Here is a 27,380-nt window from a genome sequence, read left to right as displayed (position 1 = left end):
AGTAAATGTTAATCCTACCTGGGCAATCCATGGTGACTCCTGTTTGTGCGCTTCCTCAAACAAGTGACCACAGACTCACAAAAGGTAATCTTATAAACCACTCGAACCACACAACCTAACCTCACCACACCCCCTAACACTGCTCCCTCTGTTATTGTCCCTCTGTGCTTTTTTACGAGTGTTTTTATACATGACATGGACGTTTTATCCCCTTTGCATTACTTTTAAATAGCATTTTTATTGAAAAGTTATTGAGTACTAAAAGTTCTTGGTTGGTGATAAATAAATCTGCCATTGTAGTTAGATTATTTCATCCGTTTTTAAAAACAACAAATAGTTTCAACCTTCTTTTTGCATGTGTAAGAACAAAGACAGTACAGAACAAGTAATTCAAGATTGCACTTCCTGTAAGAGCAGTTCTTTTGGAAATGTACTTCCACTTGGCAACATTGGTATCATTTATTTTAAATAAATTATACCAATAATTATACCAATAAATCCAAAATAATTATTTGAAAGTTAACAATGCTAACTATTTTGTATAGTAGTTTGTCTTACTAACATAGTGTTGTTGTATGTTGCTCGCGATAAGAGGTGCACCCTGGGTAGAAGGGTGTGACTACAGCAGCATTTATTTGTTACTTGTTATTCCAAGAAATAATTATGAGCAACAGTGCGTACTTTAGTCATCCAACAAGGAAAACCAGTGTTAGAGAGCAGAGCATCTTGTTTTTCATGTCATACGTATGATTATCTCCGATTCGTTTTTACAGTTCACCCGAGGAAACTGTCTCGTCATCTGAGGACAGATTAGTTTCATGCAGCACCACACCTTTAATCACATTGGAATACAAATCAGCATCTTTGAAAAACCCTTAATAACCGTGGGCAATGGCACCTGAGTGCAATTAACATATCAAACATTACAAAAAATACTACTGCATTTAGCTTACATGTAACTTAGCTCAACAAAGAGCTTGGTAACCAATTTTAGGAGTACAACAAATGTTTTACCTTTAAGAAAGTCTATTTTCAATAACTTAAATAGGTGCTTACTCGAAGGCTAAAACAAACCCCACCGGTACTTTAATTTGCAAACTATAAAAAGTGCCCTCCACATCCACAGAAAAATAAATTGAATGAAATGTACTTCTCTTAAAGGTCACCTATCACGCTATTTTTAGGCAATAGCATAGGTCTCAGATATATACAAATATATAAAAACATTTCTATGAAGTGTTTTGCTTAAAATACCAAACAGATGACCCATTCTAGCCATGCCTCATATCCCTCTATTTCACTTCCTGTTTCAAAAGTGCTGATTTTGGGTATAGAGCTTTAAAAAAAAAAAAAAATTGATAACAAATAAAAAAGGAGGGGGCTGAGCTCATGCGGGACCCGGCAGCTACTGTCTAAACTAAATACTGCGGTGATGAAACGCCATATCATGGATTATCAAGGATTATGTCTGAAACAGTATGGAGCTCAAAGGCTTTCTCTCTTGCCGGTTATACCACAAGGTGAGTTACTTTTGATTTCCTGCTTCTTCACACACATGCTCTCCAGTACAGGTTAGCTCTGAGTGTTAGCGATGCTAATGTAAACACCGACCATATTACGTCCAAAACAGTTGGGCATTGTTTCTGATAGCAATTTTCTGATAGTGCCGTGGGTCCACATTTCAGATATTACGTCATATCATATCATATTTTCTGACGCTGCGTGAGTTCCCCGACGCACCGGGGACACATATGTATGTATAAAAGACATCACAAAGTGCATTTTGCATGATAGGTCCCCTTTAATACATTTAGTAACCAGACATATAAAGATAATTGTAACACAATATAACTGACCATTTTGTTTCATTCTAGAAATGGAAAACGATCAATCATTATACAACACAGCACATGAGACAAAACAAGATCTACAGCAAGATTACTGAGACACCACAAGGCTCCGTTTGTGTCTGAAATGCACTGACGTATGCTCCACTTTTTAAAATGACATTTCATGTAATGGTTCTTTTGATAAGAACAAATTAATGTATCTATTTGGGAATTTATACTAAATTAATGCAATGACAAAAAAACTAATTGTCCATATTTTTTAATCCTAAAGTATAAATCATGAAAATAAAACTGCTTCAATGTATTTGAACTTTAAAAGTATCATATTTTATTTAACACTGCCACCTTGTGGTGAATAAAAATGCACTTTACTGACCAGAAGAACTGGAAGGGAAAAACAAACAAGAAAACAAGCCTTTTTTCTGTTAAAACATTTACTTCAATCAATTAGCAGATTAGTTTACACAACACCAGCATGTTTCAGTGACATCAATGAAAGGACACAAAGGAAGGTTGGCACTGCTGCACACTTTAAGACACACATTCATTTAGTTCAGATCACAAGAGACTGACAGAGGTCCAGTCCCTCAGGGAGCATCAATCCTGAAATGACAAAAAGGACAACGATGTTTCCGCAGAATGAGCAAACACTTTACAGCATGTCCTTATGGTGTAGTACGAACCAAAACATACACGTAAGTTCAAGGGAACAACATGTAAATGTATGGGATGAGAGGGTAACAATGTGATAACTGAATACATGCTGAATATATTTCCCACTACCAGGTCATTATCATAACATTACCTGAGTGAACATCTCTGAAAGTCCCAAATATTAAAAAGGTCCACAATTGATCATTTATTTTTGGATTTAGGACATTTCATTTTTTGGATACAGGTTGAAGATGATTGAAGTTAGTTTTGTTGTGAGAGGTAGATGAGCTGTATACAATCACTAGTCATGTCATAATTAAATATGACAAGTATATTATGACAGGGAATACAATCATCACTTACCTTAGCTGTTGGATGAACAATCCTGGGTTTCAGATCAGCTGGCATTTACTGTAAAAATAAACATATCATTAAAACTTGTACTAACGTTACTCCTTAACAGTAATAAAGACATGTTCCTACCAAGACTGCTGTTTTGTCTGGAGTTAACCTATCCTCATTGTGTTGAAATATATACCCCTTCAAATACCCAGTAGTTAAAATATACCTACATTATAAAACATGTTTCCAGACCTTTTCCCCCTAACTTCACACCTTCGCCCTGTTCCCTAGTTCCCATCAGTACATACTGTACTTGTTCACTTGAAACAAGGCTCCATGAAGCTCTTCCAGCAGAGTGCACCTGAATGAAAAGCCTTTTGAGCTTAAGGACACAGAACTTTCAAGGGAAAAGAAACAGACTGGAGGGATTGATTTGCAGCCTTTAATCCCCTTTAATCCCCTTTAATGGGGCGGTGGTGGCGAAGTTGATTGGGACTTGGCTTGGCAACTGGAAGGTCACCAGTTCAAGTCCCGGCAAGACCAAGTGCTACCGATGTGTCCCTGAGCAAGGCACCGTTCCCCACACTGCTCCCCGGGCGCCGTTCAAAATGGCAGCACACTGCTCCTAACACTAGGATGGGTCAAATGCAGAGAAACAATTTCCCCACGAGGGATTAATAAAAGTCCATCCATCTTAATCGTGTAATTGCACAACTACTCCGAGCCCTTTCATTTATTTTGGCTGAAGTGGCCCACTGCTAGCTAAAATACATTCACTGAATTGTTTTCTAGGGTGTTAGACAGAAAGGACACAAGGTGTGAGGCAGTGTGTTCTCTTTCATGGAGGTAATTGGACAACACACCTGTTTTATTACTCTACTATCTGACCTGTTTGCCTTCTCTCCCATCCTGGGCTTGGTTCTTTCTTCGTCATTCATTCATATAAATGTGCCAAACATGGCATTTCCTTAATAAAGCTTTGACAAAGTTAAACAACTTTAGCCCAAAGGTGATGAGAAAGTCAAGTTTGGCTAATAAGCTAAAAACAAATCTGCTGATCTTGAAGGTGTTTACTTACAACGTGAGCTTTAAATAAAAACTGCACACACACACACAGGAGGGTGTGGTGCCTCACATCTGATTAAATCTGTCGCTGTCTGTGAGACATGTTCCACCAGTGTTATTTCAGACCATTATCTACGCACGCTGACCTTTGAGATGAGGTGTGACAGGTATGCTTCCTGCTCAGCTGCTTTTTATCCCGTTTTGCAAATAAAAGAGTCTTAAGAACAACAAACTATGGAAGTGAGTCGTGGGAACTTTTTCACCCAACTAAAACAAATAACTGCAACAATAGGCCTACCTCTTCATCACTGCTGGAGGATGAAGACGAGGAGCTTGATGAACTTCCCTCCTTCCTTTCCTTCTTCTTGTCCTTCTTCTTGTGGTCTTTATCGTGCTTGTCCTTGTGCTTTTTGTGAGACTTGTGCTTATTGTCAGATTTATGGGATTTGTGAGACTTGTCGTCTTTGTCGGAAGTGTGATCTTTATCAGACTTGTGATCTTTGTCAGACTTGTGATCTTTGTCAGACTTGTGTGTTGAGTCGGACTTGTCCTTGCAGTCTCCCTACAAATGGCAAAAGTTGACTTTAGATAATCATTGTGTTGATTTATTGTTAAGAAGTGTGCTTCATTTCAATAATGATATACATCAATGCAAAGTGAGAACTGGGTTTGAATGGCTGCAGTGAGCTGGCAGCACATGAAGGAGATTTATCAGAGAAAGCAAACATCTAAAATCAACCTTAATTGACAAATAATTATAGGCTACCTATACTTATTTGGCAATATTGTGTACATTATATCTGGATCATATGTGTGTATATTTGCTAGAATGTAAACATGCAAAGTTCCTATACCTTATCCTTGTCCTTCTTCCAGGGCAACTTAATCTCATCCTTCTGAGCTTCCTCCTTCTTCACGTCCTCTTCCCCCCCACCTAAAGCTGCACACATGCAAAAGAGGGAAAGTCAAACACAATCTGAGAGCAGTTGTAATCTTACATCTACTTAAATCAAATTGACTACACCTTGACTGTCTAACATCAGGTTGCACATTTTGGATATCAATTAGGCTGTCGGGTGTAAAGCGTGCTAAAAAAGACCTGTTCCTGTTCATGTTAGCTTATACAGACTGTGAAATGCATTTGAATTAACATAAATCTGTGCCTACCTGACGCCAGATCGAAAGACATTTTGTTGCTGTGCTTTTCCTAACAAGACGCCTTCACCGGCTGCTTGTCTCACAAACAGGACACTGGATAGACCGCGCCTGAATCACGTGACCAAAACACGCCCCCAGCCACATTACGACAGGAGCTGCTTTCAAGTGCAGGTGGAGATAACTCATTCAGAAACTGACTATATAACACCAACCATAAACCTGCACAGCAAGATTGTTTAACTTTTATTGAAGGGTGGATACAAGTGGAAAGTACATGTCATATACAGCAACAACATACCTGCATTAAAGTCCATTAAACTGGTTGAGGTTGTGTTTGATTGCATAGAAATGTTACTTTAAAAGATTTGTTGTTCTTTTAAAAGTGACATAACCCTTTTTTAAGTTATAACTTTATCATAAACATCAAACCATTCATTTCGCATTTAATTGACCATGTCTCTGATTTGAATTTCACAAATAATTGAATCTAAAATGTAGAATATTATGGGATTGTTGTCTTAAAGATTGCACCAGTTTTAACTATACTGTACGTCTGCAAATAATAGGTTAAAAGCCTTTACAAGCCTTTACAATTGGGGGACAGGATGTACTTTTGTGATCCAATGTAGGATTATCTTACTATATAAACATATGTTAGAGAACATAGAATATTGTGTATGTCATATTGTTACCAGCTCAGTATTTGAAAGTTCTATGACACCACTTCCTGGACCAAAATATTGAAAATGTTCGAGGAAGCACCCCCTATTTTTTCCCATTTCCCTCTTCATTCAGATGCTCCAGCCCAATATAAATGTCAATATCCAAAGCCACTAAACAGCCACAGTGACCATCATCTTAGTTCTTGCTTTGCATCTGCAGACCCTGGGATTTGAAGGCAACATAATAAAAGTAAACAGCAAACAAAACAAATAAAATGATGCTTTTTTTATTCAACACAGCAAGGTTTTTGAATAATTTCATGTGATTATAAAATGACGATTCTGCCACAAATATGCGTAGTCTTACCAATTAAAAAAGCTAATTAAGAACTATTCATACTTTTTCATTATAATTGTTTTCATAGGGTAATTATCTTCCTCAAGTTGAACAGTTTCTTGCATAAAATCAGGGTATCATTAGAGCAAAAACATCCTCAAGGGTCATGTAAGCTGTGTCAGTAACATCTTATTCGGTCTATGACATCTCATCGCTGGTAAGGCCTGGGGCCTTTCAATATGTCACTCGAGGTGAGGTGGGAGGTGGAATGGGTCCCAGTATCTCCGGACCTCCTTGGGCTCCCCATCAGAGCCTCCATGGGGCTGGGAGGTCTGCGAAACCTATCCCCGGGACTCAGGGAGGAGACAGAGAAAGAGGGCTTGGAGGCCGCTGAGAGACTTGGATCCAGCTTCACAAGGGGTTTGGATGGGAGAGACACGTAGGAGACGGCATGAGCACCAGGAAGAGGAGCAGGAGCCCCACCAGGAGCAAAACCAGGAGCAACACCAGGAGCAACACCAGGAGCAACACCAGGAGCAACACCAGGAGCAACACGAGCGCCGGCTGGCTTGCAGAAGCTGCCGCTGGGACCTGAAAGTCTGCCCCCACCGGAGCCAGAAGCATCCATTTTTGGCTCGCCGGTTACCTCACCATGAGGGCTTTCCTGGAATGAATCAACATCACAACATGAAGGGCATTGTATATAGAAAATAGGGCTCATTCAGAAGAAGGGGACTCAACTGGGAGTAAATGGTTCATTGTGCCTTTTTTTTCGTCCTGAGGAAATAGCTTGACTCAATTATTACTTACTCACCTATAAGGCCCGGGACCCCGCTGACACAGCCTCCTAACCCCTCCTATATACACTAAGCTCTACATTAACATCATGTGAGCCATCACTCCTATTCCATACTGTACATTCTAGGGCTGTGCAATTAATCGCATTTTAATCGCGATTACGATTATGGTTTGCGACGATTATGAAAACAGCATAATTGACAAAATACGATTATTTTTGCTGGGTGCGCTTTCGCCCCTCCCTAAAAGCCCACTCGGCCACGTGGGAGTGACATGTGTTGTGAGTGTTCAGCGCGAGCGAAGATGTCAGAACAAGAGCAGCAACTCGTTAAAAAGAAGGGTAAAACTATTTCCACTATTTGGAAGTACTTTGGCTTTCAGGAGTCCGACGTGGAGCAAAACAAAGTACAGTGCAGGATTTGTTACCAGGTTGTGTTGGCACCACACGCTAACACAACCAATCTCTTTAATCAGCTGAAATACAACCACAAAGTGCAATACGACCGGGCAGTAATACAACAAAAAGCAGATGCCCGCTCGACTTCATCCACCACATCATCACAGTCATCGATTCAGGACGCATTGTACAGAGCAACGGCCTACGCGACGAGCTCGCAGAGACACAGAGATATTACAGGTGCCATTACATTTCACATCGCTAAAGATATGTGCCCAGTTAGCACTGTTAGCAACCAGGGCTTTAAGCAACTTGTCAACACGTTGGACAAGCGTTACGCGATGCCGTCTCGGTATTATTTCAGCAGGTCTGCGGCTGCGCTGCCTGCGCTATATGACAAATGCCGTGGGGAAGTTGAGAGAGATGTGGCTTCAGCTGACTACTTTGCGACCACAACAGACCTATGGTCTAGCCCAGGGGTGCCCAACCAGTCGATCGCGAGATGTGTCTAAAAATAGAACAACAATATTCTGTTTTATCGTTAATGTCCTGTAACATAATCTTCCTGTGCCAGAATAATGCACTTGAACGCATCAAAGCTTTGTGATTGGCCGGCGTCACCCCATGTGGCTGAGGGTCTTCAGTACAGGTGGCAATATCGTCACCTGCCTGCGCTCATCTCTGAAACCAGACCATGTAAACAGGCTGGTGTTTCTTGCGAACAATCTTTAAGAGATGACATGAGCAGCCCTACCAGCATTTGCCATGGTGGCCTAAACATTTTTATTTGGTCTTAAATTGTAGTTCAACATTTATTTCCTGTTACTTCTGGACCATGACGGTTGGCCAGCCTTCAACGTTTAACTGAGTGGAATATGTTGAATATGTTTTACCAAAATGTTGGCTATATGTTAAGGAGTTTTCAGTAGGTTGTGACAGTGCACTGCAACATGTTTGATTTCATTTATTTTGGTCTAATTTATTTTTATTTATCATATTAATAATATATGTTTAGTATGGTTTTGGAAATGCGCTCCAACATATTTGTTGATCTTGTTTATTGGTCAAATATTATTTGTTTTAAAGTTCAATAAATGGTCAATGAATAATCGTCAAAATAATCGTGATATCAATTATTGACCCAAATAATCGTGATTATGATTTTTGCCATAATCGCACAGCCCTAGTACATTCCCTTTCCTCTGTATATTTTGTAAATTTTTGCTAAAAGGCCAATTCATTTATAACTGCACAGCTCTGCCACTTTAAATGTTGATATACTGTACATTTTTCTCATATAATTACTGTACTTACTTTGTTAGCATATTTATATATCTTGTAAACATTTCTTTATATATGTATATCATTTTATTTATATATTTGTTTCTTTTTTACAACATAATTCTACCTGTGATGTTCATGAATGCATCATTATACACCAAAGCAAATTCCTTGTATGTGTGAACCTAATTATGATGAAAGTGTGTAATGCCCATCATGTTTTTACCAGTGGCGAACCGTCAGGGCCTTCAAGGTATTCAGAGAATACCCTGGAACACTCAGATAAAACAAACAAAAAATCGATTTAATTGTATAAATAAAATGTAATCAAATGTATATAAAATGTATAAATGTGAATCGTATCTGTGTTGTTGATCTGTAACATTACAGTGTTACGTTGATTTGTTTGTCCTTCTCGGAGCATGCACTACGCATTTCAGTGGTTTTGTGTTAGAAAAGAAAGCAACCAATCAGATCTTGTTCTGGGTCTCTGGGTAGAATATCCTTCAACCAAGGTATTCTACATCCTTGATAGAATGCCCTGGCCGTTGCACTGAATGAGAGCGTACGTTTAGACTGACAGTTTGATCAACCAATCATATATTGATTTGTAGCCAATGGGCGTATTCTTTCAGAGTTTCCCTCGGTTCCAGGGTACTCTAGAAGGCCCGCTAGTTAACTGGCTCGAGACAGAGGATCTAGATCAGAGGTCTCCAACCTTTCTTCATCTGAGAGCTACTTTGAAAAAATGAAAGTGGCCAAGAGCTACTTGCATCACATCGCTTACTGTACATTTATTCACATAGCACTCATCAGTTGAATTAAACTATACTTTTGTACACGTACGAAATTGCAATACCTAAAGCTTATCACAAATCTTAACTTCACATCAAGGTCCAAGAAAACGAAAATGTCTCACATATTATTATGGCCCACATAGTAAGTAAGTCACTGAAAATTCACATACATGTCCTTAATCACCACCTTACAAGCATCGTGCACTTATGGTCAAATAAGTGCATTCACTCTTTTTTACAGTTAGTGAGATGAATGGCGCTGCATGGAGTCCACCATAGAGGTGTATGCTGGAGTGTACCCACTTAGGTTCACTCTAATAGAGTCATTTAAATGTTGATCAGTCAGTCTTGTTCTGTATTTAGATTTCATTCATGCCAGAAAAAGCTGCTTCACAAAGGTCTGTAGAACAGAACCAAATAAAACAGACGTGTTCAGTGCTGCTTGGTGAATGTTCTTATAGTTCTCTGGGTCTACAAGGCTCCAGAAATGTTGTGAGTTTTGCTGAGACTTTATAACCTCCATCTCCATCTCCACAGGATTGACACTGAACAGTTCAGCCATCTTTTTCATCTTCTTCTTCGTCTTGACATGAAATTATAATTCAATTGTATAGGTCTAGCCTCCCTATATCTGTGTGTGAAATTGTTCCATCCTCAAAAACAAAAAACCAATACTTCTGCAGTCTAGCTGCAGCTTCTAGCAACGGCCTTCTGTTAAAAAAAGGGGTGTGTGTGTGTCTACAGAAGGTCCAGTTGTGATAGACACGGTTCGCCACTGGTTTTTACATGGTTTATATGAGAAGCAAACTCACCCTCTTTTCATTTTCACTTCCGGATGATCCTGACCTCTGAAGGTCAAACAGGAAATACATCAGTAATTTCATTTTCAGATTAAACACTGTCCGTTGATATTCCCATTTCATGAGTAATAATTCACCTTTTTCTTCTTGTCCTTCATGTCCTTTTTATTTTCCTTGTCACTGCCGCAGGAACTATCAGATGATCTGGAGTCCTGCTCAAATGTGAAGGTTAGTTTATTTATATTGCACATTTCAGACACAAAGGCAACTCAATGTGAAAAAACACTCATCATGTTTGTTTACTGTTTTTACTTATTACTGAATTACCTTATTTTTGTCCTTCTTCTTTTCCTTCTTCTTCTTGTCGTCATCACTGCTAGAAGAATCGGAGTCCTTGATAAATGTAAATATGGCAATTGTGTTACTATTCTACTGTTTTTCTTCTCGGATGAGAGAAACCAAGTTCATTTCCATTAGGGAATTGGACTTACAAATATACTAAGCAGATGGCTACATTAGCTTCACCTTTTTCTTCTTCTTCTTCTTCTTCTTCTTCTTCTTCTTCTTCTTCTTCTTTTTCTTCTTATCATCATCGCTAGAAGAATCGCTTGAGGACTCAGAAGAAGAATCCTGGACCGAAAAAGAAACGCATTATATTCATACAGTAGTAATCACCTGTCAATCTCCAAAATTAACCAAAGATCATGAATATTAAGAATGGTCCAAAACCAAACGTTGTATCTCCTTTTTTCAACCAAAAACCTAGAGTTTAAAAACAAAGCTGGAGACGTTCTCACCTTCTTCTTCTTCTTGTCCTTTTTCTTCTTCTTTTTCTTAACTTTCTTGGTCTTTTTCTTCTAAAGTTACAAAAGGCACTAATGATGAGTTTTATCTTTGTAAACTTGGGTTGTTTTTTTTTGTCAATTTATGGAACATGTCAGAAACAAAACATACAACAATAATAATAATATATTCTTTTTTTCTCACTCATAATAATAATAATTATAACAAAGTACAAAAATGTTTTTAAAAATAAAAATAGATTCTCAAATAGTCTCTGTCATGTTCAACAAGGGCAAGAAGAAGTTAGGGCGACTGTGGCTGCGAGGGAGTGCGGTCGTCTTTCAACCAGAAGATTGTGGGTTCGATCCCAGCCCGTGCAGCCAACATGTCGATGTATCCTTGGGCAAGATACTTAACCCTGAGTTGCTCCCGATGGCATGGCCAACGGTGTGTGAATGTTAGGTCCTAGAGCAAGTGGTACTGCTCTGTATGAATGGGTGTGAATGGGTGAATGACATGTAGTATGTAAAGCGCTTTGAGGGGTCGTAAAGACTGGATAAAGCGCTATATAAGTACAGTCCATTTACCATTTACCCCCTCTAGCATACATGTTCCTTATAAATAAAAAATATTAGGTCGTCGTCAACAGTGACATGTTTGTCTTGTTAATTTGTTTTTTGTTTTTTACAAAACAATCAGAAAGAAATTACTTTTACAATTACAAGAAATAACAAATGGGATATTACAGGTCCTGTTCCTCACCATTCATGATTTGGCTCTTAAATAATACTTTCCGTTTAGATAGACTTGTACAATATTTCAGTGCATCATTACAGTTATGCCACAGACTAACACCTACACATAGTAGCGAACATAACGTCATCTCACCTTGTCATCATCACTATCAGAGGAAGAGGAGGAGCTATCTTCCGAAGAGCAGGACTTCTAGAAATGGCAAAGTCAGGCAATCAGTCACAGAAGGGCATCTTTGTGCAATAAATCTCACGTTATGAGCATCAGAAGTATCACGTTATTCTATTAAAACAACAACCAGTAAAGGTATACAAGCTTTCACGTGTGTTACCTTCTTCTTCTTTTTCTTCTTTGTCTTCTTGTCCTCTTCACTATCAGAGGAACAGCTGGAATCCTGTGAAAAACAGAGAGCGGAGGGATGAAATAATAACATCACACGTGCAACACTGTCATATACAAGAGGTGTTTACGGTACAAACCTTATCCTTCTTCTTCTTTGTCTTCATCTTTTTCTTCTTCTTCTTCTTCTTGTCATCCTCACTATCAGAAGAAGAGGAGCAAGAGCCGGCATCCTGTAAAGCGATAGAGACAGCAGAGAATCATACACTGAACAAAAATATAAACGCAACACTTTTGTTTTTGCTCCCATTTTTCATGAGATGAACTCAAAGATCTAAAACATTTTCTATATACACAAAATAACCATTTCTCTCAAATATTGTTCACAAATCTGAAAAAATCTGTGAGCACTTCTCCTTTGCCGAGATAATCCATCCCACCTCACAGGTGTGGCATATCAAGATGCTGATTAGACAGCATGATTATTGCACAGGTGTGCCTTAGGCTGGCCACAATAAAAGGCCACTCTGAGATGAAACCAAGTACAGGCTCAGTGACCACAAACTGGCAATCGAAACAGGAAGACACAAAAGATCCTGGCAACCAAAAGAAAACAGAATATGTGGTCACTGTACGACAGGTGAGACTGAGACAGAGATGCACTTCCTCCTAAAGTGCCAAACATTCAAAGAAATAAGGGACATTTACTGTAACAAGTTGAACTCTGTAATCCCAGGTTTCAAGGAGGTTAATGACCTCTCAAGATTGAAAATAGACAAGGCACATCTTGCTGCCCAATATGTATACACATGCCACAAGCTGAGGGACAGTGAATGAGACACACACACAAAATCACGCACCCAAAGAAACACTCACACACACGTGTTGAAGTGTAATTGTATCACTGTATATATATATCAATAATATGTACAAATTTGAAATGTATGTTAATGTTGTTAATTATTTTGTATTTTGATGCTTTGGCAACATTGTTTCGTTTAACTTTCATGCCAATAAAGCCCCTTTCAATTTGAATTGAATTGAAACAGCACTACACAAATAATGTAATATATGGAAGGGTTGCAGGAACAAACCTTATCCTTCTTCTTCTTTGTCTTCTTCTTCTTTTTCTTCTTCTTCTTCTTCTTCTTCTCGTCATCCTCACTATCAGAAGAGGAGGAGGAAGAGCTGGAATCCTGTAAAGAGAAAGAGATAGTGACAAAGATGATATAATAGGACTAAACAGCAACAATATAAAAGAAAAGCATTATACTAAGATTTTTTTTTTAACAAATGTAATTTGCATTTATTTTAACTATACACCCTAACCCTGCAAAAGAGTCGGAAAACCTAATACATTACAAAATCAAATAAATAACCAGATTTTCATGACTACAAAATAAATATAATTTGAAGCATATTACCCATTTAAAAACATCCTCCTTTACACACTTTAAAAACAAAGACTACACCTATCCTTTAAAACTTCAATAATAGAGTCATTCTCCCCCAGCGAGCACAGAACCTGCCCCACAGCCCACACATCCAGAAACCCCTGCAGATGGTTGATCAGTGTGTAGTACGCATGCTCCGCCCTCAGACGCGCTGCCACCAGCCCCCTCAGACAGAGCATCCGTCCATCCCACTCCAGCAAGTTGGTTCTTTCTACTTTTCCAGATCGCTAATTTTGCATTAGCAAACAAGAAATGTATCAGTACCAGAGTTTCCCTCTTTTTCAGGGTGTATTTGGGGCCATGGACAACAAGTGGTATGGAGAAAACCTCCCCCAACCCTTCCACCCACTCCTGTAACGTTTTTTTTAGACCATCCAATCGGGGACAGGACCATACTTGCCAACCTTGAGACCTGGTCCGCGGTGGCATTTCCAAACCACCGCGGGGAGGGGTGTTAGTGGATCGCCGGAGCTGTATTAGATTAACATTAACATGCTTATTGTAGTGGTAAGTGCACTGCCTTGCGGCCTGTAGCACCATCCTTGATGGAGCATATGTGTGGGCTGGACCTGTATTTTACAGGAAAGGAGTGAGCAGAGTCGATTCTTGTTCTGTTTTCTGTGACTATCTGCCTCACCCTCTTAGACTTTCAGTTGCGCATGCTACTAAAGAGACGCGCTATGGAAACCAAACAATGGTGTAGCTGTATTAAAGTCCGAGTTGAAACAGTCCTGAATAAATCTGATTTTGTCAGAAATCGGGAGAAACGCGGGAGAAATATGACCCCAGGAGGAAACCGGGAGAGGGCTATGAAATCGGGAGTCTCCCGCGAAAATCGGGAGGGTTGGCAAGTATGGACAGGACACCACTAAATGTTGCAATGTTTCTGCCATAAAACGGAACGGACAGCCCCCGCATTATACTAAGATGAAGGCACGCACAAACCTTATCTTTCTTCTTCTTGGTCTTCTTCTTCTTCTTCTTTTTCTTCTTCTTCTTCTCATCTTCACTATCAGAAGAGGAGGATGAAGAGCTGGAATCCTGGACAGGAGAGAGTCAAGAATGACTTAGTAAAAATAAACGAGACAAGTAACTTAATTTACAAAAATGTTTTTTTATCACAAACCTTATCCTTCTTCTTCTTTGTCTTCTTCTTTTTCTTCTTCTTCTTTTTGTCACCTTCGCTATCAGAGGATGAAGAGGAGGAGGAAGAGCTGCACTCCTGTAAAGAGAAAGAATAAAGAAAGATGTTATAATATTAAATAGCACAAATACAAAAAAAGGTCAAATGAAGAGGTGAAGGCACAAACCTTATCCTTCTTCTTCTTCATCTTCTTCTTTTTCTTCTTGTCATCTTCGCTGTCTGAGCAATCAGATGATGAAGAAGAGGAGGAGCTGGAGGAGTCCTATAGATCAAAACGAAAACAAGCATTCATATTAATATCCAAGGAACAAATACCTTGATTAGCATCTGTTTTATACTAATACATTATTATTATCACTAGGGCTGACAAAAATCATAACCACGATTATTTTGGTCAATAATTGATATAATTATTAAAAACGATTATCCATTTACTTTGAAAACATCCATTTATTGAAAAAAAAATGTTTGAACAGTATGTTTTTAACAGTTGATTACCCTGAACTTTAAGTATAATTCAACTGAAAAACCAATACAACATTATTTATTTTTTAAATAATAATCGTTTTATTTCGATTACGTTGTTTTCGTAATAGTTGCAAGCCAAAGTCGTAATCGAGATTAAAATACGATTAATTGTACAGCCCTAATTATCACAAATTCAATCACAAATAGGCAACACATAATATGCTCTTTTCATTTCTTTGATTTGAAAAAACGGATATGAACACATTTTTTACAGATTGTTTGTATACCTTTTCCTTCTTCTTCTTTTTCTTCTTCTTGTCTTTCTCATCATCATCACTGTCTGAAGATGAACCAGAACACTGTAGCAAGACACAGAATATATTTTGTTCTTTTTAAATCCCTTTTAGTACTACTATAACGTTGCATCATACATGTGTTGTGACTCGACAGATATGTTGGTTTAGTTATGTTTTACTCTAGTTTTGTGTTTTGATCTTGTCACTTCCTGTTTTTATTTTGAAAGTAATCTTTCCTGTCATTCCAGATCCCACAGTTCCTGCCTTTGTGTGTTTCCCGCCCGTGAGATTGCTTGGCCCTGCCCTGATTGTTTTCACCTGTGCCCATCCCCCTCACCTATATATAGCCCTGGTGTTTCTTTGTTCCTTTGTCAGTTCGTTATGTTTCATGTCGTGAGCACCTAGGCCTTTTGACTCCTGATACCTACCTTGCGATTTAGACCTTTTGCCAAGTGAGTTTTTGTGTTGCTGTACAACTTAGTTTTGGCTGTTTAACTACTTTCTATTTTTTGAAAGTACGATTTAGTTTTTGTTATTAAAGAACATTCTATTTTTGGACAACTGTCTCCGAGTCCTGTTTTTGGATCCTGCGTCCTGTGTCTCGGTTCATAACAACATGGTGGTGATAGTGCCCTGTAACACCAGTGAAAATGTATTTATTTATTTAAAGTGGACCTATCATGCTATATTTGAATAATATATTGTAGGGCCATGCCTATATATTTTTTTCAAAATACCAAACATATCATGCATTTTAGCAATGCCTCATTTTGCTCTATTTGCTGTATTCCAGCCCTGTTTTTCAAGGGCTGATTCTGTGGCAAATGAGCTGCAGCTGACCACGCCCCCTGCAAAGGAGGGGGGCGAGGCACGAGCGTCATGTTACCATGCTGTTACCATGCCACGGCAACCTCTCATTCCCCTGATAGGTGGAGAGTTGCCCATATAGGCGGAGCTCCTTGTTTCTGACATCAGAACAATTTCAAATCTGTATCAGATCCGTTGCAGCCCCGTTTTTAGAGATTTGGGTATGGAGGAAAAGAGAGAGGGTTGTGTTTTATGACACTTGGTGAGTTCCCTGACACACCGGGGACACATATTCATGTATAAAAGACGTACAAAAGTGCATTTTGCATGATAGGTCCCCTTTAATGGAAGTAGAGTTACATTACGTTACTTATTAGACGCTTTTATCCATACTCAATACTGTGGGCAATCCCCACAGGAGCAATTTGGGGTGAAGTGTCTTGCCCAGGGACACAACGACATGCTGACTGCAGTGGGGTTTGAACCTGTGCTCCCCTGATCCGAACACCAACGCACTAACCCACTGTGCCACACGCCTCCAGAATTGAATGCATTCTCCTTTAAGCAGCGTAGTGCATTTACCTTTTTCTTCTTCTTCAACTTCTTCTTTTTCTCCTTGTCCTTCTCTCCTTCTCCCTCATCATCACTCATGTTGCCATCCTCAATACAAGCAGGGAATGCTTTTGCTCCCTCTGAGAGACAGAAAACATCAGTAAAACCAAAACCAAAATAGTTGACATGAACCAACCAAGGCTTAAATAGCACCCATACCTGCACATGAATCGGACAGTTTGTCTTCTCCTGCTGCTTTAGGCTCTTTCTTGGCCTGCCATGACAAAAGAAGGCGCTGATTATGAACTGTAGTTCAATTGTGCAAATATGTGTGGCATGCAGAGTATTTGTGAGTATTTCACCTTGTCCGCAGCTTTCTTCTTATCTCCATCAGCACACGGTCCTGCAAACTCACCGTCTGCAGAAATTCAAGCAATAGTGCATCAAGTCCATGAACAGGTCTAGTCACTATGACGAGTGCGACTTGTTATCCTTTCTTTTTTTAGTCACTAAAAAGTGGAAACACTCACCAGTTGCTGAAAGAACAAAGCAGAGCTCCTTTTGCTCTTCATCCTGTGGACAATCACAAATACAATCAATCTCAAGTGTATTGATTTTTAACGCATGTTTTTCACCATATATCTATGCACTTTACGCAGAGATGTGTTGTACATGCACACGACAAACATAGATCACAGATCATAAACATACCTACACACCCATTCCTTGTCTCTGCAGGGGAGTATCATTTGAACATACTGTATCTTTGAAAAACTCGAGGTGTTACGAAAGCGTGCAAGGGCTATGTATGTTTCATGCCCTGACAGGTACAAAAGCTATATACGCATTTTATCAGTGGGTGTGTGCACTGTTGGGGAATCTGGTTTGTTCATGATTACAACATGCTGCTCACCAGGTGAGCACTAAGAAAAGGAGATAATGTTCATACTTGGTAGCAGAAACAAAATAGAACAATGTGACACAGCTTATACTGAGAGTTAATTTATGGCAATGTTGACATAATGAGCAGTTTCACCACTGATCTGAAGACCTTTTTGTTGTCCTTCTTCTTCTTCTTCTTCTTCTTCTTCTTTTTCTTATCTGTATCGCTGTCAGAAGATGAAGAGCTAGAATCCTGTGTCGTTAAAAAAAATTATAATTAAAAAAATTATAATTCTTGCATACAATGTTTTTGACATTGTTACATCGTTATTTATTCAGGAAACAATTGATCAGCATCAACATATTGCTGTATACTTCCTGCAGAATCTTCCAAACCTTGATTTACTCAGTAAAGAGTAGCAGCACGTTGCATTACCTTTTTCTTGTCTTTCTTTTTCTTCTTCTTCTTCTTCTTCTTGTCTTTCTTCTTCTTTTTCTTTTTGTCATCCTCACTGTCAGAGGAGGATGATGAAGAGGAGGAACTGTCTGAAGAAGAGGAGCTGGAGTCCTTTAAACGAAGAACAAAAAAATGTATGTGTCAGTATTGATCCTTTCTATTTACACATAAAACGCTTTCTTCCATTTAAAGAACATCGCCCGCATCAGACCCTCCCTCTCATCGACCGCTGCTGAAACTCTGATCCATGCCTTTATAACATCCCGACTGGATTACTGCAACAGCACACTTTTTTGGATCACCTGCATTCATATTAAAACTCAGCTGCCCGCTTGCTCACCTCCACCCGACGCTCCGACCACATCACCCCTATCCTCCATGACCTCCACTGGCTCCCCATCAAACACTGCATTGACTTTAAAATATTACTTTTCACTTTCAAAGCCCTCAACAACCTTGCCCCCCCCCCCCACCTCTGTGACCTCATCCAACGACACAACCCCACCCGTCACCTCAGGTCTGCTGAAGCTAACCTACTGCAGCCCATCAGGAAAAAGCTCCGGACCTGGGGTGACAGGGCCTTCGCTGCAGCCCCCCCCCCTCACTGGAACTCCCTCCCCAGCCACGTCAGATCCGCCAACACTCTCACATCATTCAAACAATCCCTCAAAACTCACCTTTTCAATCTTGCCTTCAACTCCTAATCCACTAACCCCTTGCCCTTATTCCACATAGCTTAGCACTTTCTACTTTTGTTGTTATTTTTGTTTTACTTGCTTGTAAGCGCTTTGAGCACCAGGAAAAGCGCTTTATAAATGTAATGTATTGTTATTATAAGGAATACAGACAGCTGACACCCACGATATTCATATTGTAACTGTATATATGAAATAAGCCATACCTTCGTCGTCTTCTTCTTCTTCTTCTTCTTTTTCTTCTTCTTCTTCTTCTTTTTATTTTCATCCTCGCTGTCGGACGATGAACTGTCAGATGAAGATGAAGAACAATCCTTGGAAAGCAAAATCAATATTTAAAAACATGAAGGTTAAATGTCGAAATTGAAATGTTTGTTTTCATTACTTTTGACTAAATGACGTCTGGTAGTCAAATAGCTTCGGTAATGAATTCTTATATTCTGTTTTATGGACAATTGTAAATACCTTCTTCTTCTTTTTCTTCTTCTTCTTGTCCTTCTTCTTCTTTTTCTTCTTGTCTTTCTCCTTGTCATCCTCGTCATCCGATGAGTTGAAGTCCTGATGCAGAAAAAGGGAAAACAATCTATAATGACACATTTATAAGCCCACCTTTGTGTTAAAAGAGAGTTTCTTTTAGCAAATCTCTCACCTCGCTTATCATACTACCATCTGCACTATTGGGTTCCAGTTGATCATCGTGACCTGAGATAAGTTAATACAAGAAAAAACAATCATTTGTTTAATTACATTTTTTTATGTACATGCATTGTCAGCAAAAATACATTTATATTGTCGATTCAGATAACTGCCTCACAGCTGTTCATATTATGCAATAAACTTTATTTAAAAAGGAAATGCCATTTCAGTTTTTTAGAAAACAAAACTAATTTATAATCAGACTGATTAGGTTTTCTTAACTTTTTAGATATATGTTGACTTCTAAGAATTTGGAAATGACAATACTTAAGATAGTTAATATCAGAATGTGCATGTCAAAGTTTCAATGCAAACTTTTTTGCAGAGCACGTTAGAAATGTTTTTCTTTAAAGTTATGAAATAAATGCAAACAATATAAATATATGATTTGGAATAAATGGTTTTATAAAGCAGAATGTACAGAGCCTGAACATGTATTATATTAATGAGATTTCATTTAAAAACATCTGAATAAATACACCAGTTTGAAAATGCAAATTCCACTTACATAGGATAATACTGTCCCAGACATACTCTCTCTGGTCATCCTTGTTCTTCTTCTTCTTTTTCTTCTTCCTCTTGTCATCCTGCGAGGGGCATACACTATGTTTGAAGCTTGTTTGCAAAGTGTATATATATAAAGTCATAAGAGTCATCTAGGTCAGGTTAGGGTGTCACCTACCACTAGTTATATATTAAGAATACTCTGCCTTCAATTCAGGTAGATAACAAACATCCACACCTACTGTGGACATGTAGCCAAAACCAACACATAAGAAATAATGTGCATTACACAGATACTGGGTGCATTAACATTCAGTACTACTATATGTAACCATGCATTTAAGCCTGTATACATACACATGCGTGATATTTGGCACTCCCATGTAAAATAAAGCTATGTAGTTTATATGGTTACATGATTGTATTGTGAGGACATTCTGTGGTAGATACAGAAGTTGTTCCGCATATTGTCAATGGGCGTGTTCGTCTCCTGTCAGATACCGCCAGCTATCAGATCCAGGAAATCAGAGCCTCCGTCTACAGCCCAGGGTTAACTGCATTCTAGTTCCAGGTACATTTTGCATTAATGGTTTTATTGGATAACCTGTCCAATTAAAAGTGAATCTCTCTACTCAACTGGCTTTAGATAAGCCAGTCCTTTATTAGTATATAAGTGCTTTGTTAGTCATTTTATTGCTAGAAGTGAAGTCGAAAGAGATGAGTCTGCGTCGGAAGATGTGTAAGCTTTCTGCTGTCCTGATGTCAATGGCTCATTCCACCGTTTTGGAGCCAGGATAGCAAACACACGTATTTTTGCTGATGGGAACTTGGGTCCCCCTCGCAGCGAGGGTGCAGCGAGCCGTTTGGCTGACGCAGAGCAGAGTGCACGTGCTGGGGTGTATGGTTTAACCATGTCCTGGATGTAGGAAGGGCCAGATCCATTCACTGCATGGTACGCAAGTACTAGTGTCTTGAAGTGGATTCTAGCAGTTACTGGAAGCCAGTGAAGTGAGCGGAGGAGCGGCGTGGTGTGGGAAAATGTAGGAAGGTTGAAGACCAGACGAGCTGCTGCATTCTGGATGAGCTGCAGAGATCGGATGGCACATGCAGGTAGACCAGCCAGGAGGGAGTTGCAGTAGTCTAGGCGTGAGATGACGAGAGCCTGGACCAGAATTTGCCTCGCTTTCTGGGTCAGGTGGGGACGTATCCTCCTGATGTTGTAAAGAGTGTATCTGCAGCAGCGGGTTGTGGCAGCTATGTTTGCAGTGAAGGACAGTTTGCTATCTAGGGTCACACCCAGATTCCTTGCAGTCTGAGTCGGGGAAACAACAGAGGGGCCAATGTTGATTGTTAGGTCAAGAGTGGGACACTCTTTTCCCAGAATAAAAAGCAGTTCAGTGTTGTCAAGGTTGAGCTTGAGGTGGTGAGCAGACATCCACTGAGAAATGTCTGCTAGACAAGCAGAGATGCGTGCGACGACCTGGGTTTCTGAACGGGGTCGGCAGCGTAGCAATGGTATGAAAAACCATGCGGGCTAATGACCGATCCGAGCGAGTTTGTGTACAGAGAGAAGAGGAGGGGACCAAGGACAGAGCCCTGAGGGACCCCTGTAGTTAATTGACAAGGGTCGGACTCTGACCCTCTTCAAGTTACCCTGTAGGTGCGGCCTTTGAGGTATGAGGTGAGGAAGGAAAGTGCTGAGCCTGAAACTGCAAGTCCTTGGAGAGTGCGATGGAGGATCTGATGGTTCACCGTGTCGAATGCAGCAGACAGGTCCAAAAGTATGATGACAAAGGAGAGGGAGGCTGCTTTAACCGTGTGCAGTTCCTCAGAGACAGTGAGGAGGGCAGTTTCTGTGGAGTGACCTGTCTTGAAATCAGACTGGTGCGGATCCAGAAGGTTGTTCTGATGGAGATAACAGGAGAGTTGTTTGAAGACAGTGCATTCAAGTGTTTTAGACAGGAATGGGAGGAGAGAGACAGGCCTGTAGTTTATAACATCGGACAGGTTGAGAGTGGGTTTCTTCAGGAGAGGGTTTACTCTTGCCTCCTTGAGACTGTTTGGAAAGTGACCAGAAGTTAGAGAAGGGTTGATGAGATGGGTGAGAAATGGTAGAATATCAGGAGTGATAGTCTGAAGGAGGTTTGAGGGGATAGGGTCCAGAGGACAGGTGGTAGGACGGGCAGAGGTAATGAGGGTAAGAACCTCACTTGGAGAGAGAGGGGGAAAGGAGGTTAGTGTGTGGGTGAAAGGTGGGTCTGGAAGAGCGAATATCATCAACCTTTTTTCAAAGTAGTTAACAAAGTCGCTTGGAAGAAGGGAGGAGGGGGAAGGGGCTCTGGGGGGGTGGAGGAGGGTGGAGAAGATAGAAAATAGTTTTTGGGGATTGGAATAGGAAGATTGGATCTTATCTTGAAAGAAAGTGCTTTTTGCCTGAGAGATCGAAGATGAGAAAGAGGAGTGAATCCGTGGTGTCTAGTGGGTTTACAGATAGGTTAGAAGTGGTGCAGTTCCTTGAGAATATGAGATCAAGGACATTGCCAGCTTTATGAGTTGGTGGGGAAGGAGACAGTGAGAAAGCAAAGGCGGTTAAAAGAAATGTTAATTCAGATATATTCTCTGTCTGGAGGTTGAAGTCTCTGAGAAGTACAGTGGGAGGGCCAGTTTCAGGGATGTGTGAGAGGAGATTATCTAATTCATCCAAGAAGTCCTCCAAGAAGTCCCCCAAGGCGCCTGGTGGACGGTAGAGAACAACAATGGTTAATTGTATAGGATGGGTTACAGTAACGGCATGGAATTCAAAGGTGGAAGGAGTGAAGTTAGGTAACTTGAAAAGCTCCATTTGGGAGAGAGCAGGATAACCAGTGCCACCTCCTCTGCCAGTGGGTCTGGGTGTATGGGAGAAGGAATATGCTGTGGAGAGAGCTGCTGGTGTGGATGTGTTGGATGGTGTAATCCAGGTCTCAGTGAGAGCAAGGAAATCCAGAGACGGCAAGGAAGCGTAGCCAGAAATGAAGTCAGCCTTAGGAACAGCTGACTGGCAGTTCCACAGGCCACCTGTAACTAGATGTTGGATTTCAGTCGAGCATGTGGGATAGACGAGAGCAGGCCGGTTATATCGATTAGGAGATGCACGGGGCCAGTAATAATTGCGAGAAGACACATGAACAGGAATGGAGAATATCATGAGTCTGTATTCTCTATATACAGTATTACAGACTCATGGTTTCAACAACACCCTCGCCTGAGGCAGTGACATACTTAGAAGAGACTATCAACTGTATGAGCTGAAATAGTTTTTGCTCGTGACCAGGGACTTCATTTAGTAACGCTGCAGGAATGTATGTGAAGGATATACATAAACTGCACTCTAAAACAGTGGTTCTCAACTGGTGGGTCGCGACCCAAAAGTGGGTCGCGGACCCGTTTCGAGTGGGTCGCAGATGTGTGAGTGGGAAAAAAAAAAATTGAAGGGACAAAAGTTGGGGGGGAAAAAGTCAAACTTTTATTTTGAAGGCCCGATTTTCTAACGCTGTGCATGTGCAGGCGTTGGACTGAAAGTACCGGAGACCATAAACGGTTTTGAAAACTTCTGTCACGTAGTGATCATCTTCTCAATAAAACATCTTTGCTGATGTTTTTTCGAGTCTTCTGGCCTTTTATCAGAATCAAGATTGTAGCCGGAAGTCCCCACGGAGAATAACTTTGTGGTAGAACTATTCTTTATACATCCATGGGTACAACTTCAGATAAAAATGAACACATAATGAAATATGACCCCGGTTTGATAATTGACAGGTCACAGAACAATGGGAGCTATCTACCCTTACCCACAATGTAAACTATTTCACACAGACTATCTCCTCTTTGCTCTTCTCTCTGTGTGGAGCAGCAAGTTCAGCTGTCAGAACAAAGTGAAAAACAAACAATGGCATAAAATATTATTAATATGTCGTAATACATTTATTTATTTTCTTCTCAGAGTGTACCAGAATGGGTAGTTTATATGTTAGTATTTCAAAAAATCTCCTAGGGGAGAATCCCCCCAGACCCCCCTTCTGGGGTTAGGTTTTCAGCACGTGTGCCTTTTTATGTTATACAGTTCAGCTTTGATTCCATCATCTAATTAAACCTTATATAAAAGCATTCTTTTGTTCTGTGAAGGGATATAAGGGATATATGCACTGTACTTCACTTTAATTAATATTGTATGCTGCAAAGAGTATATATTACTGCAGGATTTTTTGTTGAATAGATTTGAGTGGTTCAAAATTTCGGGTCGCGATCTATTGACTAAGGAAAAAGTGGGTCCCGAGGCCTGACCAGTTGAGAACCACTGCTCTAAAACCATCACTTCTGCAGTCTCGTTTAAAGGAAATGTGGAAATATAAACAGGAAGAATACTAAAAACAAGTGTGTGGCATGTGAAAGCTACGCATAAATTGCATGATGAGGCAATATTATTCTTTACATCCATGTAATCCTTGATCAGCACTTATGCCATAAACACTTCTTACCTCACTGTCACTGTCACTGTCACTGTCTGAAGAGCTACTGGAGGAGGAAGAGGAAGATGAAGAGGACGAGCTGGAATCCTGTTGAAAAAAAGGCAGGGAAGTTATTGCTCAACTCTGTGTAAACATTGAACATGATTATTTGTACATTTCTCCGTTAGTAAAAGTGATAAATGAGAATGTAAATGAATGAGTCACTACAAACACTTGAACAATTGAAGCAGCGCTCTGTTAGCAAGGCGGTTTTTCCTGCAGCAGAAGGGAGGGGCTCTTTAAGCACTTAGCAACACATTCAAAACGACAAAGGCGTTTTTCCAATAAGACACACAGTTGCACGCACACACCCATTCTAGTTATGCAAAAATGACAGTTGATCTGCATTATAAACAAATGAATCCCCATCCTAGTTGCTCTCCGGTTCGGCTGTAGGTGCAGTCCAATTTGTACTTTTCTCTTTACAGTATGTCAGAAGTCAAAATTAATGTTTTTTGTGTAGCTTACGAATAAGGCAAGGCCCCAAATTGATTAAATCAATGTCTTCAGGATATGGTTTGATGTAATAAGACATAAGGAGAGTATGTTTGCCAGCAGAGTCCTAACAAATTCTGGCCAACTTCCAGCAGTACTTGACAGATATTTTCAAGAAAATACTCAGTGTATTAAACTGAATAATTCCAGATCTTCCTGGAAAGTATAGGTTGAACATGGTTTGGTCAGTGGTGAAAATGAGCTTTTGAGACACATACTTTCTTCTTCTTCTTCTTCAGCTTCTTCTTTTTCTTGCCGATACCCTCATCCTCGCTGTCCGAGGATGACAGAGAGCTGTCGAGTGAGAACCTCTTTATGTGACAGACAAAAAGGGAGAAAGTAGAGATAAGATTAAGGATATTTAGACTAGTGGGAATGGTAATACATAAGCAATGATGCGAGCAATACAGTAACACTTAATCTATTAATGTAACTGTCAATGCATCATGAAATTATAACTTATTAAAACGAATGGATAATAAAGCTAATTGAAATTTCAGTCCATGCATTAATTATTCAAATGATTGTTCTGTTTTTCCAAACACCTCTCCTGCTCACCTGTCCATCTCCTTCTCCTTCGGGGAGTCCAGGTTTACTCTTGGTTCCGTCTACCTTTCCCAGGTCTGCAGGCTCTGGCACCTCAGGGAGCGGCTGCAAACACCCGTGAGCTGCGGGCTCTGGCCACTGCACACCTGCAGCGCCTGCTCCAGCTGGAGCTACACAGTAAAGGATGACAGGATTAAAGATAAACATCAATTATTTAAATCTCTTGTGTTATTAAGAATCCTAAAAATTCAGCTTGAGCAACCTATTATTTTGAGCATGCTGGCTGCACTTCCTTGTTGTCCAACTTCCTTAAATCGACAGCCAGATTAAACATAGAGGTAGAAATCAAACATAAGGGAATAACTCCATGAAATCCTAACTGCATATTGATTACTTTGTGGTGCCCTTTGCCATCAATCTAGCAAATTGACAACTAATTCAGAAAAAAATCCAATGACACACCCTTCACAGTCCAATGTGAGAAGACTTTTCTTCTGGTGTTTGTTTTGTGTAAATAGGCTAGGTTATATCTTTCATAGAAATACCTCTACAAAACATTAACACACAGTTTGGATCATTAGCTTTTTTCCTGAAATGCTTGTTGTACGTTGTTTTAATAAGGACACTCTGCATAATGTTTTTAAGCCCACACTCAAACTAGGTAGATAACTAAAAAAGTATAATAGTAAAACAATAACAATACATCAAACCTTTTGGGGGGGTGGACGCCATAGGTCCAAACTTCTCCTCTGTCCATTGACCCACCTAAAGACAAGGTGTGTGTAGAGTTCAAGAGTTTTATGGGTGGGGAAACAGTAAAAGTGTCAAGACATGCAGAATCAAAGAGACTCACCTTCACAAGTTTCAAAATAAAACCCTCTTTGAAATAAAATAGGAAATATTACTTAAAAATACATCCATTTTTAACTACATGTTGTGTGCCAACTCCACAGATGTTCTACATAATGGGTGTGCTTTGCTACACAACAACTGACCGATTGTACGCTTTTATCTCAAACACTATATTTGTACTGTCTGTTTTATTTTGAAAGCCACAACGGTATACACCCAGTGTTATTGTAGGCTGTTTTAGCTGCAATGGCTGATTTACCTGTACACAACAGGTAATGCCGGTGTTGTGCCGTATGCTTGCCGCAGATTGAAGCCCTGTTCGCGGGGACGCGCAACGGTGACGTCATCTCACTTATTGAGCATGCATTCAAAGGAGCAATTAAAGCGAGTGAAGCCAGTTTGAACAAATTATCTTTTAGGCTTGATTGAAAATAACACAGTGTCTGACATTATCATATATGTTATATCATTACTGTTATTGCTTACTATTCGGGGTTATCAAGTATCAGACACTTAAACAACAGAGAATGTTTTAAGAAATAGGACTATACTGACAAATGACATCTTATCCTTTCATTGTCTGTTCTGTAGGAAGGAGGAACATAACAGAGTGGTACATTAAAAACTGAAGTTTGTTCCAATACGAAGATTGTGTCCTTAAAACGAGCCTCCTCGCAATTGTATGCACATTATGTATTCAGCCGTTTGCTGTTTAATCTGATGGGAAAGATTAAAAAGAGAGAAAAAAGCTTAGAAACGCTCAATAAGCGAGATGACGTCACCGTTCCACTGCCTGTGATTACAGGAGAATACCATAATTAGCCTGAACAGTTTAACTAGATGTTTAAAAGGAAAAGTGTTACCTTTGGTCTGTGATAATCATAGGCATCATTTGCGCTGGTGACATGTCCCCACCACTTTTTGAAATGGCCAATTTTGCCCCCACCACTTTTTCAAAGTATAACTTAT

At 39.9% G+C, this 27,380-nt stretch overlaps 2 protein-coding genes and 1 long non-coding RNA gene across 9 annotated transcripts in view; all 3 read right to left on the bottom strand.

The window, feature by feature from the left end:
- LOC117551691 overlaps nucleotides 1-157 on the bottom strand; it is a 1,664-nt gene extending 1,507 nt beyond the window's left edge. Inside the window, exon 1 of the long non-coding RNA XR_004569843.1 lies at nucleotides 19-157. This is a non-coding gene — a long non-coding RNA (uncharacterized LOC117551691). The remainder of the gene's footprint in view (nucleotides 1-18) is intronic.
- Nucleotides 158-1,781: 1,624 nt separating this feature from the next.
- LOC117551757 (protein SREK1IP1-like) lies at nucleotides 1,782-5,217 on the bottom strand. The gene is made up of 5 exons (XM_034224777.1): nucleotides 5,079-5,217; nucleotides 4,766-4,851; nucleotides 4,210-4,473; nucleotides 2,868-2,915; nucleotides 1,782-2,453 (listed from the first exon to the last, which is right to left on the bottom strand). Exons 1-4 carry the CDS (start codon nucleotides 5,098-5,100, stop codon nucleotides 2,913-2,915), a joined length of 375 nt encoding a protein of 124 aa, XP_034080668.1. The 5' UTR covers nucleotides 5,101-5,217; the 3' UTR covers nucleotides 1,782-2,453; nucleotides 2,868-2,912.
- A 785-nt stretch (nucleotides 5,218-6,002) lies between these two features.
- On the bottom strand, nucleotides 6,003-26,359 carry LOC117551746 (cylicin-1-like). Of its 7 annotated transcripts, none has more exons than XM_034224758.1 (25): nucleotides 26,270-26,359; nucleotides 25,572-25,729; nucleotides 25,232-25,324; nucleotides 24,489-24,566; nucleotides 19,976-20,054; nucleotides 19,421-19,473; nucleotides 19,237-19,329; nucleotides 18,978-19,085; nucleotides 18,056-18,187; nucleotides 17,774-17,872; nucleotides 17,268-17,310; nucleotides 17,100-17,155; nucleotides 16,957-17,011; nucleotides 16,768-16,877; nucleotides 15,370-15,441; nucleotides 14,781-14,876; nucleotides 12,157-12,249; nucleotides 12,009-12,071; nucleotides 11,813-11,869; nucleotides 10,939-10,998; nucleotides 10,667-10,771; nucleotides 10,469-10,534; nucleotides 10,279-10,353; nucleotides 10,154-10,189; nucleotides 6,003-6,732 (listed from the first exon to the last, which is right to left on the bottom strand). In XM_034224758.1, the coding sequence occupies exons 1-25, from the start codon at nucleotides 26,289-26,291 to the stop codon at nucleotides 6,277-6,279; spliced, it is 2,358 nt and encodes a 785-aa protein (XP_034080649.1). In that variant the 5' UTR covers nucleotides 26,292-26,359; the 3' UTR covers nucleotides 6,003-6,276. The 7 variants fall into 7 exon arrangements, with proteins under 7 accessions (XP_034080649.1, XP_034080650.1, XP_034080646.1 ...); XM_034224759.1 differs by having other exon boundaries at nucleotides 19,976-20,056; nucleotides 24,497-24,566; XM_034224755.1 differs by lacking the exons at nucleotides 24,489-24,566; nucleotides 25,232-25,324; nucleotides 25,572-25,729; nucleotides 26,270-26,359 and adding an exon at nucleotides 21,625-22,263.
- Between the last annotated feature and the right edge of the window lie 1,021 nt (nucleotides 26,360-27,380).

Source organism: Gymnodraco acuticeps, unplaced genomic scaffold (assembly GCF_902827175.1).
Source record: "Gymnodraco acuticeps unplaced genomic scaffold, fGymAcu1.1, whole genome shotgun sequence".
NCBI classification, from domain to species: Eukaryota; Metazoa; Chordata; class Actinopteri; order Perciformes; family Bathydraconidae; genus Gymnodraco; species Gymnodraco acuticeps.
This window is presented reverse-complemented; position numbering and strand designations above follow the sequence as displayed.

What these genes read in the sequence shown, in the direction of transcription:
- LOC117551757 (XM_034224777.1), bottom strand. Translation starts at nt 5,100, where the DNA reads ATGTCTTTCGATCTGGCGTCAG. An exon ending in GTCTTTCGATCTGGCGTCAG is followed by an intron (nt 4,852 to 5,078) that starts GTAGGCACAGAT and finishes GCATGTGTGCAG; the next exon opens with CTTTAGGTGGGGGGGAAGAG. An exon ending in GGAAGAAGGACAAGGATAAG is followed by an intron (nt 4,474 to 4,765) that starts GTATAGGAACTT and finishes TGCCATTTGTAG; the next exon opens with GGAGACTGCAAGGACAAGTC.
- LOC117551746 (XM_034224755.1), bottom strand. Translation starts at nt 22,248, where the DNA reads ATGATATTCGCTCTTCCAGACCCACCTTTCACCCACACACTAACCTCC. An exon ending in AAAAGGTCTTCAGATCAGTG is followed by an intron (nt 17,311 to 17,773) that starts GTGAAACTGCTC and finishes GATTGTCCACAG; the next exon opens with GATGAAGAGCAAAAGGAGCT. An exon ending in AGAAGAAGGACAAAAATAAG is followed by an intron (nt 10,354 to 10,468) that starts GTAATTCAGTAA and finishes ACATTTGAGCAG; the next exon opens with GACTCCAGATCATCTGATAG.